Consider the following 12,651-nt stretch of genomic DNA (forward strand, 5'->3'; position numbering starts at 1 on the left):
CCCTGGTGGGCTGAGCTGGCCACACACACACACAAAATAAATAAATAAATAAATAAATATTTAAAAAAGAATTCTAGGAAGGAGTTGGGGAAATAGCTCAAGTGGCGTAAGTACCTGCCTGGCAAGTGCAAGGTCCCAAGTTCAATCCCCAGTACCAAAAAAGAAAAAAATAGTTTAGTAAGAATTTTTTCAATAAAAAAGATTTAAAAAATGTATTTTTAAAGTATGCTGAGGTTTTTACTGAAAGCCAAAAGAAATTATTAATTTTCCTTGATGAGATTTCATGAAAAGACACATGGATTCCACTAACAGGACATCAACTTGCAGGCTGTCAGCAAACACACCTGTAAAGTTTTATCCTCTAAGGTCTCCCATAGTTTGGTCCTAATCAACAGCTATCTAACCAAGAGCGATCTCCACACAGGATGTATTCTTTCATGCTGAGCCTCTAGAACAAAAGGTTATCTTCAGGCAAACACCAAACACATCAGTGAAAGTTCAAAGACCCAAGCCACAGCTCATTCCCAGGCTACGAAGCAAGTGTCTTGAAGCAAGGGAGCCCAAAATCAAAGCCATCATTGTCTATGGTGAACGCATAGGGGCTCTAAAAAACTCAACAGAACACAAGAAAATTACAAAGGGATAGTACAGGCATATTACACATTACTCTAAATAAAACTGGTTCCTATCTTTACATTTACAGTTAAGCATATTCCGAGATACAGTTTACTACTAGACATATTATGCCAAACTAAAAATGTAGTTATTGTCAAAACCAGAAAAACGGGGAAAAACATGATGAGCTCAAACTGAGAAAATTATGTGACTCAATGTATAATTCTCCAGCCAGTGTTCACCTATTTATTTGAATTATATTTGAATAATGTTTTTAAAAACTACATAAAGGTTGCAAACGGGAGTGATAGAAATAAACATCTGTGTCATGTTCAACCTAAATTAATATTTTTAATTACATTTACATGAATTTTTTTTTTTTTTTTTTTTTTTTTTTAAAGACAAGGTCTAGTGCTCGCTTCAGCAGCACACATATTAAAGACAAAGTTTGCCATGTAGTGCAGTCTGGGCTTAAACTCACTATGTAGTCCAAGCTGGCCTTATACTTGCACCATTAGACCCAGCTAATACTTTTATGTTAGAAATATACTACTTTTAATTTTGCATTAGACTGACCTCAATAGGGTCTCCTTTCATTTATAGCTGTTTTCTCTACATATAAAGTATAAAAATTATGAAAGCCAAGCCAGGTATAGTGGCACATGCCTATATTCCACACTCTATAAGGCTGAAACAGGAAGATCTCAGTTTGAGCACTACCAGGACAACTGCCAGACCCTGTTGCAAAATAAAAAAAATAAACATTGTAAAAGGGCTGAGAATGCAGCTCAACTCTCAGTAACAAGGGAAACCCAAAGAATTATTGAGACAAAAATTCCTAATTAAAGATCATCTAAAAGGCCTGTTATTGAAGAAGGTAGGAAAGTGAATTTTGAGATTTGAGGGAACCAATTCCAGTTTTTTACAGGCAGTAGCTTGTGGCACATGCCACAGAACTCAGCACACAGTGACAGTTAACATCAGTTCTTTCTTCCCTTTGCACCCTTCAGTGACACCATCATTTGCAGCAACCTTCTAATTCTGCCACTGCTTCATTAATTTAAGATTTAAAAAGTGACGACAATGACAACAGCCAGTGTGCTCACCATTCCAACCTGGTCAATGGTTTTCTGAACTCTGTCCAAAAGGATAGAAATAATCTCAGGGTGCACAGCTGTGATGGCCCCCAAAAGCTCTCGACCAACTTTTGAAAAAGTCTCTCTGGTGGACCGGCTGACGTAAGATACCTAAATGGGAGTGGAGAGATGGCACTTTAATACCGATTATAAATCAGAACAGATTCCATAGTTTTTTCAAACATGAAAAGAATCTCACAGTAAGCCTCAGTTCAAACTATATTCAGAAGATGTCAGAAACTCCAGAGAGCAAACTGACAGCAAACTGGGCGGAAGAAAGGGACTGCAGGAAAATGTCAACTATTCACAACAATAGCATCAAGTGCTGGATTAAAACATGCATCCAGAGGGCCATGGTGGAACACACCTATAACCCTTTCCCAGCTACCCCCGTGGGGGGCAGATGACAACAAAGAGGACCACTTAAGGATAGTGCAGAGAGCCCGGGCAACATAGCAAGATGCTATCTCAAAAGAAAATAACAGTTTGTCAGGAGTAATGAAACAGTCCCTTCGGTGTGAAAGTTTTTCTAGCTTTGAAGAAATTGCTAAAATGATGAAAATCATAATTCATTTCATGGAAATGCATGGTTTACAATCTACTCATGTCAATGGTTAGCATTTTAAAAATACAATAAAACAGAACAAAAAAATAACAGAAAATAAAAGGAATAAAAAACCTAAGAATGCACTAGAGAGTAGACATGGTGGTGCATGTTTATAATTCTCATTACTAGCCCACAGTGCTGTTTCTTTTCTCTTTTTTTAAAGATAAAGTGTATCAGTCGCTTTCCATTCCCTGAGCAACAGACCACCAGTTAGAGAAAGAGAGGTTTATTTTAGCCTACAGTTTTGGCCTACAACTGGCTGGCTCCAAGACAGAAACACACAGGAAAAGTGCCTGGTCTCAGCCCCCCGCACAGCTGGGGCTAACAGACAGACACCACCACGCCCAGCCATATATTTTCTTTTCTAATGTAACATGGTAAATTCATAGCAAATTAAACTAAAACTCAGATTTTTCAATTTTAAATTTAATATCCTTTCTACCATCTCACATAAATTGGTTTATAGGCCCTGTTTCAATGTTGCTGGCAGGGATGGAGAAGTGGAAAGTAAAAGGGAGACAGTAAGAGAAACAGTATAGAAACCATACATACGTAAGTAAGTGCCTACCTGTGCCATGTTGTCTATTCTTACAAAAACTAAAGTAGCAATGTCAGACAGTACAGAGAAAGTATAATTCATACTTTTAAAACTTCCTATAGCAAAACAGAGTTCCTTTGATTCTCTAGCCCCTTCCATATACAGACAATAAGCCATACTTTTAAAAAAATATCTAAAGAAATGGACAACTCAAAACATTTAATTTACAGAACTTCATATTCCAACCTCATATATCTCCAGAACAATAATTTTTATGAAGTCTTCATCCACATTGGTTCTTCTGGCCTGAGCCATCTGAGCAAAGGTAGTTAGAAGGCAAATTTCTTCAGAGCTATTCATAGAAGAAAGGTACTTCTCAAAGTTCGCAAAATGTTCTGGGTCTGCAAGTTCATATCAAGAAATTAGCAGAAAATGAATAAATTTATATACTTTAATTACTCTTTCAGAGAGAAAGGCTATTAAGAAATATTTAAAGATTCAAAAGGTCCTCTACAAGTATGAGGAAAAAAGCTGGACAATATGGCCCCTGAAATTCCAACAAACTTTTTTTCTTTCCAACAAACTTTAAATATAATGTAGCCTCCGAGGAGACATTTAACATCTCCAAGCCTCAGTTTTTTTGTCAATTACAAAAGGTTATTCCAGAAAATTAAATGATATGTCACCAGTAAAGAACTATGTGTGGAGCCTGGGAGATGGCTCAGTGGAATAAGTGCTTCCCCAGCAAGCACAAGGGCCTGAGTTCAATCCACGGTTCTGCCAAAAAAAAAAAGAACTTTGTGAACTGCAAAGCACCACAACTGTCATCAGGTGAATCTCCTTCAAAGGCATACTCTTGACTTCACAGGCAACCTGAAGACCCTCAGTAATTGTCAATCACAGGAATGAAGACACTAGCAATGAACTGTCTCAGCTAGCAAATGGCATAGTATAGAATCCCAAATAAAAGATAACCGCCTTAAATGAATACTAAAAACAAAAAAACTAGTCACAACCATGACTAAAACACTGACATATACAATGTTTTGTCTAGCTCTTAAAGGCTGCTGTGAAAATAATATTTTGTCATTAGGAGGCAGTATGAACTTGGTGATACATAACAGAAAACTGGGTATTGTAAAAAGAAAATTGTAGAAAGGAAAAAAAAATCTAGTCCATTTAAAAAATATGTTCCTATTTCAAAAAAAAAAAAAAAAGAAAACAAAATTTAAAGATGCAAAATTAATATATGAACATTGAATGCAAAGGCCCTCAAGGTTTAAACCTAATTAGGAAAATGAAATTTCTCTACTATAACCTGTGAGCCAACTGATAAAGGCTGTAAGACTGGAGAAGATCAAAGGACTCCAGGAGCCTAGAATCCAGAATGACAGCTTCCTGCTTAGGATCTGAAGGTCTACAGTAAGACCAGGCTGTTACTTCCTCCTCCTGGTTTAAAATTACTTCAGTTATAGCACTGGGCTCTTGAACAGCCACAATGCACAACATAGGCATTGCAGATGGGTAAGTACTCAATGGAAGAAGGTGGTTTTGTGAAGAGACCTAACTAAGACTAAACTATGCAAGGTGGTGCTGCTAACCATCCCAGGCACTGCCAAAGGAAAAGTCTGCTTTCTGTGTTGCACTGTTTTATCTCCACGTGAGCTGCCAAGGAGCAGACAAAAGCTGTGAAATGCTCTCACCTGGCTCACTGGCAAGCCTACTGCAACTACAGGAACAAAGTAAAGCAAGCACCTCTCCAGTGCAGTACAGAAACATTTTATGAAGCAGAACGTAAGAGTTGAGATTACCTCTGTACAGAATAACAAAAGTGGATTCATGAAGAACACCAAAACCAAATGGGGGGTGGGGGGAGGGGACTAGAAACAAGAGTACACCAATCTAGATAGAGACAAAAATGTAGACAAAAAAAAAAAAAAAAAAAAACTATGAAAGTCTGCAAAAAATACTTTGAAAATAGCAGCAGTTCAGGCCAAGGAGATAGCTCAATGGCATAAGCGCCTGCTGGTAAGCAGAAGGTCCTTAGTTGGATCCCTGGTGCCAAACAAAAAAACAAAATAGAAACTCAACAATCTTTAAGATGTTTTAAGTTTGTGATTTTCTTTTACACATTTAAAAGCTTGAATAGAATCATGTTTTTTGTCTGTTTGAAAGCCTTGTTAAGTCATGTATCTGTAATCTCAGCAATCCAGAAATAGATGAAGCAAGGAAATTTCAAGTTCAAACCCATGCTGGGCAATTTAGCGAGGCTCTACTTCAAAATTAAAAATTAACAAAAATAGATAAAGAGGCTGGAGATGTAATCATTGTGAAATTCCTGGCTGTGTTCTCCCCAATATTTTAAATATACAAGGTAACAGATCCAAGTAAATACTATTTTTTTTTAATATTGTAACAAAAGTAAATAAACACCCTGTAGTTCATTGTCAAGATTAGAACTTTATCACATTTTCACCAAAATTATTATTTTAAAGTAAATTTAAGGGCCGGGGTGATGGCTCAGTAGAATAAGCACTTCCCTGGCAAGTGCAAGGGTGAGTTCAATCCCCGATTCCGCAAAAAAAAAAGTAAGTTTATCTACCTCTTTACCTAATTTATAAAACAATAAAAAAAGAGATTAGTGGAGTATGAGGGCACAAAACTTTGACAAATTTCCAGACAATAAATATAAGCTTGTTAATCTAACTAGAATAATTTCATATATACAAAAAGTGATTCCTAGGGTTGGCCTGATAGCTCAGTGCACTAAAGCGCCTGCTTAGGCAGAGGCAGCAGGAAGGGTTCAATCCCTGGTGTGCCGTGCCAGCCCCGACCCAGGGTGTGCCTGAAATGGTGATTGAGTCTGGGGATGGTGGCGTGCGCCTGTAATTCCAGCACTTGGGAGGCTGAAAAACAGGAGAATCGCTATGAGGCTGATCTAGTAGGGAGACCCTTGTAGACCCTGTCCTAAATACAAAAGAAAAAAATAATAATAATAAGTGATTCCTAAATCAGGAAATTCACTGTTATATTTATTGATGTACTGTTTGGGACTAACCAAATTTAATTTTAGGGGCTGGAGAGATGGCTCAGTAGAATAAGTGCTTGCCTGGCAAGCACAGGGCCCTGAGTTCAATCCCCAGTACTGCAAAAAAAAAAAAAAAAAAAAAGCAAATTTAATTTTAGATATGCTAGCTTATACTTAATAAATACCAACAATGAAACAGTGCCTTGAATTTCAAAAACAGCAGAGTAACACATTCTCTTAGTTCCTCCAAAAAGAAAAGAAAGCTATGAAGATACATGCAAAGGCAGGGAAAGCTGGAGCTGCCTGCTCCTCCAAAGCTGTACCTTGGAGCTGCCTTCTGCACTCAGCAGGCGGGGGGGCAGGGCCAAGATGCTGCAGGTTCCCATGCTCCACCTGGTGCATGAGGTAGAAGAGCTTCCAGAGCATCTGTGCAGAGAGCGTCCCGAAGGGCATTTCAGACATAAAAAGCCAAATGCCAAGTCTGTGTTTTAAAAAAGTGGAATTTTGAATATTACTTAGCTTCACCATACTAAGAAAGCAGAAACAAACCTTCAGTTCTTACAGATAAACAGAAATTTTACATCACAGTGCCACAACTTTTCTAGCATGCCTTGGTAATAAGCACCTCCGTGATGGAAAACAAGAATACCAAATATTTATGAAACAGTCAGTGTACATCAGGTACTGCTAATCTTCTGATGGCCATGTCACATATATATGAAATACACACACACAAAGAGGTTAAGCATCCCTTATCAAAAAAAAATAAAAATAAAAAACTTGGGACCAGAAATGTTTCACATTTTGGATGGGGGGTGGAATATTTCCACATGTGTAATGAGATGTATCAAGCATAGGAACCAAATTTAAACCCCAAATTCATTTGCTTCATATATACCTTATCACATAGCCCTGCAAGTTAACTTTATACAATATTTCTGGTGTACCTGTTTTGACTTCAACCTATCATCACAGATGAAATAGTTTTCTACTTGTAATATGTCAGCACTAAAAAGTTTCAGATTTTGGACACTTTCAGATTAGGATATTCAATCTGCGCTTACTAACAACTCATTCCATTCCATCATAAATAAAATCAAAGCAATAGCTATTGATATTATTCCAAATTTATACATGAGGCTACAAGACAGAATAGCAAAAGGCAGAGATGGTTTTGAATCAGAGATTCTTTAAAGATCTGAGGTACTGTACCTACATGGGATATGTGCTAAGCTGTGTGCATGTTCACCTGTATACACACAAAGACAGATGAGCAGTGGGTGAGAGAGGAATCAAAACTGTCCAGTGGCTCCTCACTGACTACTGAATAAAGTTCAAACCTCTTCATTCCGATTCAGAGGTTCCCACATTACAGTCTGGCTCATATTTCTCTGCATTCCAAATGGTAAAATACACTGACAATGTCCTACAACTCCTGGCATTGTCCTTCATTCAGGACACCTTCATCTGAACTCCACCTCTGCATTACCACAGAACTCCACTCATACCTGATCTGGGCATTACCGTACCTTCTACTAGTTGTTCTCACATTTTAGTAGACAGAAAAATCACCAGGAGACTGTATAAAATAGATTCCCAAGCGCTACCTAGACATCCTGATTTTGTAGGTCACAAGAATTTGCACCTTTTATGTTCATCTTGGTGACTCAGACTCATGTGATTCTTTTCCTTTTCTTTCCTTCCTGATCCTGGGGACTGAACCCAGTGCCTCACGAATGCTGCACAAGTGCTCTGCCACTAAGCTATATGCCCAAGGTTTGTTTTTTTTAACCTTATTTTGAGACAAAGTCTAAGTTGCCCAGGCTGGCCTCAAGCTTGCAATCTTCCTGCTTCAGCCTCCCAAAAAGCTGGAATAACAGGCATATACCACTATGCCTGGCTTAAGACTTCACTCTTTCCCCCCCCCCATAATTTTATTGATAAACAGCAATGAGACAGTTTCAAATCAAATTGGTAGGACAATTTCAATAATTAACACATTGCATACATTCTTCCTAGTGGTTAATTGCTGTACAAGATGCGGACATGATATCCTATTTACAAACACCACTAGAACAAATCACTCTATTCATTAAGAGAATGTAACTATATATCTGTCCTAACCACTTTGAATATACAGATACAAAATGTACATTCATCTGGATCCCCTTTTTTTGTTAAGTTTCGTTATTTGAATATTATAGGTGTGTAAACTCAGCAAAATATTCTAAAAGAGTCCAGTAGCCCATAATAGTTTTGGGTCGTCCGCATGACTGGCAATGTCAGAAATTGTTGACCTGAGTCCCCCACAGTTCAACATAACAGCATGGCTTTACTTCTTATATTTCATTTTTATACTTTTCTGCTGGATGGTTAAGACCAAGGTAAAGCAGGACCTATGCAACAAGAGTTGTAGCTTTTGGGTCTGAGAAGGTCAGTGAAATCCCCTCAGGATTTATCCTGAGATCCTGTACCTCAGATTGTAGAACCTTTGTCAGTGTCAGCCATGTGGATGAGTCACGGCCAATGCTAGGCCAATGTGCTCTCTGTGAAAGCTTGAGAGAATGTTTTCTCTCCATGTGACTCTCCTTAAGGACTTCACTCTTAAAGCACACTGTGAGAAACACCTTAAGTACTGTAATTTACAAACACAGACTAGCCTACAAATAATTTGAGAGCAGAAACCAAGTCTTATCCCATTTTTATTTTAACCAGTTGATAACCAGAGACTTGTATGTTAATTATCTGCTACCTAAAGCAGTAACTCAAAAAAAACTAACACAATAGATGTTTATTAAAATTCCATGTGAATATTTTCACTTTTAAAGAAATCTTTAAAACACATTCAAAACCGGTGTTTATTTTCAGTATACCTAGAAACTAACAAATTACAAAGCTAACTAACTTATTAAGAGAAAAAATTTTTTTAAAATAGTATTTGCCTAATCTTCTATGAAACTAGGCCATGGGCTGGTGAGATGGCTCAGTGTTCGAAAGCACCTACTTAGAACAAGCTTAGCAAAGCACAGGGACCTCTGTTCAATCCCCAGCACCACATGCCAGCCAGCCCCGCCCCCTGGTGGGCTGAGCTGGCCACACACACACACACACACAAATAAATAAATAAATTAGGCCAGCTACAATGGCCAAGGCCCGCAGTGATCTAGGAATGGAACAGTTAAGACTCCTGGGTAAGAGGTAAAGAAACTGTCCTAAGGTTTCTGTTTTATTAATTAACTATGCAAATCCTTATAGGACTTGATGCTATAACATAACAGATCCCAAAATAATGAATAGAAATTATAGAGGACAAAGAGTGACCTCACAAAACAGGATACAGTTCAGTCTACATGGCAGACAAGCAACAAATGTGGCTTAGGTTTTTGTTTTCTGTCGTTTGGTTTGGATTTAGGCTAAGAGAATTATTGTCAGTGGCTAGCCCACGTCTCCTAGAGAAGAGCAGTGTCTTGTGGCAGAACCTGCTGTTACACATGGTCAGAGGCTCAGGAAAGGCAAAGAGGCTGCACGGCTGTACTCGGGCTATGCCTGAAATTTATCCTGCTGACAGAAGCAGCCCAAACAGAATTCTGTTTGGGAGAACTGGGGAGACAGCTCAGTAGAATAAGCACTTGCCTGGCAAGTACAAGGTCCTGAGTTCAATCCCTAGTACCTCAAAAAAAAGAAAAAAAGATTTCTGTTTGGGAACAGATAACAAACATTTACACAACAAGATGGGACCGAGGCTGGGTGTAGTGGCACATGCCTGTAATCCCAGTACTTGGGAGGTAGAGGCAGGAGGATCACTGCAAGTTTAAGACCAGCCTAGGCTACAAAGTGAGTTTTAGACCAGCCTAAACTACACGGCAAAACCCTATCTCAAAAAAAAAGGAAAAAAAAAAGAAAGAGAGACCAAGAACTGTGTGACATTTCTATATTGTAAAGCCCTAACGGAAAGATGAGCCAATGATGTACCAAGTGCTATACTAAGTGTCAACTGTCCCTCAGAGTAAGCATAAAAATTCAGCGTACAAGGATGAATTCATCCTTGTTTTGCCCTCTCCCAAAATTTCAGGGGTGGCAAAACTGACACATCACATTAGAGATGTTTTAAAACAGAAAGAAGCCTAAAACATCATTTCAGCATACAAGGAATATACTACATATAGGGAAACTAAAGGGTTAAAGATTTACCCAAGCTTAAAAAAAAAATAGAAATACACGAAGGTAATACTATACAAGCCCTCTATAATCAATGACTCTCACACTAATCATTTATCTTATCTTTTGCAGCACCGGGGATTGAACACAGGACCTTATTCTACTGAGCTATCTCCCGGCCCCACTCTATAATCTTTTACTAGCCAGAAAGGCTCACCTGTTATCATGGCGTATCTTACCTTTTGGCTTTCAGCACATGCAGGACAGCTCTCAAAAACAGCTCATCAAATTCAACCTGTAGCTTCTCCAAGGAATAGGGCTGCAGGGCCACTCCCATGCCTTCATTATGGCTCACGAACTGTGCCCAGTGGTCACTCACATAACCAAGGGTCATCCTGAGCATGAAAAAAGACAATTCAGAGCTTTCCTTTCACTCACCAGTATCTGCATGTTTACCTCACCTTTGTAAAGTTAATGCATTTAAACATAGATTTATTGAGCACCTATTATCTCCCTTGTTACAAAGGTATAATGAGGAGAAAGAAAGTAACTTCCTGCCTAGAGCCTGCATTTATTGAAAAGCAAACACACAATGTAAAACACGGTTTGTCACACAGCTGCTAAGTGACAATGAGAAAAACAAAGCAGGAAATAAAGCATATCTGAAGATGAAAAATGTGCAGCAATAAGGGTATCCCCCTTGGGAGTCAGAGAGGTCTCATTAAAAAGAACATATGGAAAAATGCTCTGCAGCTGAAAAGAATAAGAACATGTGACAACTACACAGAAGACAAAATCAAAGAGAGAATAACTATAACACTATAATATTAAAACACGCAAATATTTACATAATAATTGGCCCCAGCTTTGTGACCTACAAAATCAGGTGGGGCTTAAAAGTCGGTATTTTATAGACAGCCTCTGAATGACCTTTCTGCACACTTCAACATGGGAACCACAAATACAAGTTATGGTAATGCCAAAGTCAGGTACGAAGAGAGTCCTACAGCAATGCTAAGAACAAATAACGATGGCTGAATAGTGATCTTAGAACAATGACAATGTCTTTTAGTTATTAAGGAATAAAATGGCAAAGCACAGTCCTAATAAGCATGCAACAATACAACATACAATTGAGCTAAAAAACAAATTTTATATGTGGCCTTATTTATTAAGCACAACCAGAAAATGAATAAATGAATGGATTTCTAATAACAAACAAACTTTCAGCTTTTAAGACATTAAACCTTCAGGTCACCAACCATCCCTCCTTCCACAATCTCATTTTCCTTACCATTCACCAAAGGTTTGTTCCACACTTAAAAGTGATACCCAGCCTATGAGGAGCCTGTAATCCTTTACCTGGCCTCATAAAGCTGATAAATACATAACTAAAATAATTGAATAAAAATCTCAGTGCTGAAAACAAAAGTAGGGAAAGTTTTATAGTTCTATGGGTAATTTTTCTGGAGGTGGAAAAAATAATAGCTATGTGTATACTATAGACAATGTTCAGTAAAGACTGCTAATAAAACAGAAAGGGTGAGGACAATACAAAATTAATTTAAAGAAAAACAGTACAGGGCTGGGGAGATAGCTCAGCAATCTAAGCGCCCACCTGGTAAGGATAAGGACCTGATCCCTGATAATCCCTGGTACAACCAGCATGGTGGTACACACCTATAATCCCAGCACTGGGGAGGCTAAGACAAGAGGATCACAAGTCTAAACTGCATAGTAAGATCCTGTATCCAATAAATAAGTAATTCAAAATATATAAAAAAAGAAAAGAAAAAGCAGTACACATCCTCAAAATAAAACTGTATTTTGAACTACTCACCTTTCACTCAATTACTATATAATAATGCTTTCCCAGTTCAAATACAGTGGCCACTGAGTAAGGCTTTGCAATTCCAAACATTTTATATACTATAAATTTGAACAAGAATTAGAACTGCTTAGGCAGGCACAGAGACTGGAAACCCCATGTGCTGTACTGGCCTGCACACTGAGACTGCAACTGAGACTGGGCATGGTGGCACACGCCTAAAATCCCAATGCTTGGGAGGCTGAAAAAAGAAGGATCACTACAAGTCTGATCTGTGTAGTGAGACTCTGTAGACCCTGTACTAAATACATTAAAAGAGCAAAAAACAAAATAAAGACATGAAAGAATCATGACCAATTTTTAACAGCTAAAGTTCAATTCCAAAGCAAAAGCAGGGGCTGGGGAGACAGCTCAGTAAAGTAAGTGCTTGCCTGGCAAGCTCAGGGTCCTGAGTTCAATCCCCGGCACTGCAAAAAAAAAAAAAAAAAAAGAGCAAATTGGTCAAGCAATGGCCGTGACTCATCCTCATATCAGACACTGACAAAAGTATGTACAAAGGGTGGTACAGGGCTACAAGATAAATCCTGAGAGTACTTGGCTGACCTTACCAGATACAAAAGTTACATTTCTTGTTATATAGGTCTTGCTATATCTTGGTCTTAACCATCCAGCAGAAAAGTATAAAAATGAGGTATATAAAGTAAATTCATATTAATACGATGAGCTGTAAAAGGCTCAAGT

General features: G+C 38.2%; 1 protein-coding gene across 2 annotated transcripts in view; it reads right to left on the reverse strand.

The window, feature by feature from the left end:
• The window catches only part of Epg5 (ectopic P-granules autophagy protein 5 homolog), a 121,170-nt gene that overhangs the window by 80,973 nt on the left and 27,546 nt on the right, over positions 1-12,651 (reverse strand). For both annotated transcript variants that reach the window (XM_023714574.1, XM_023714568.1), the window contains exons 10-13: positions 10,322-10,477; positions 6,248-6,405; positions 3,143-3,297; positions 1,722-1,862 (exon numbers count right to left, since the gene is read on the reverse strand). In XM_023714574.1, coding sequence (XP_023570342.1) covers positions 1,722-1,862; positions 3,143-3,297; positions 6,248-6,405; positions 10,322-10,477 — 610 coding nt within the window. The remainder of the gene's footprint in view (positions 1-1,721; positions 1,863-3,142; positions 3,298-6,247; positions 6,406-10,321; positions 10,478-12,651) is intronic.

This window comes from Octodon degus, unplaced genomic scaffold, assembly GCF_000260255.1.
Source record: "Octodon degus isolate 3935 unplaced genomic scaffold, OctDeg1.0 scaffold00003, whole genome shotgun sequence".
In the NCBI taxonomy this organism is placed as follows: Eukaryota; Metazoa; Chordata; class Mammalia; order Rodentia; family Octodontidae; genus Octodon; species Octodon degus.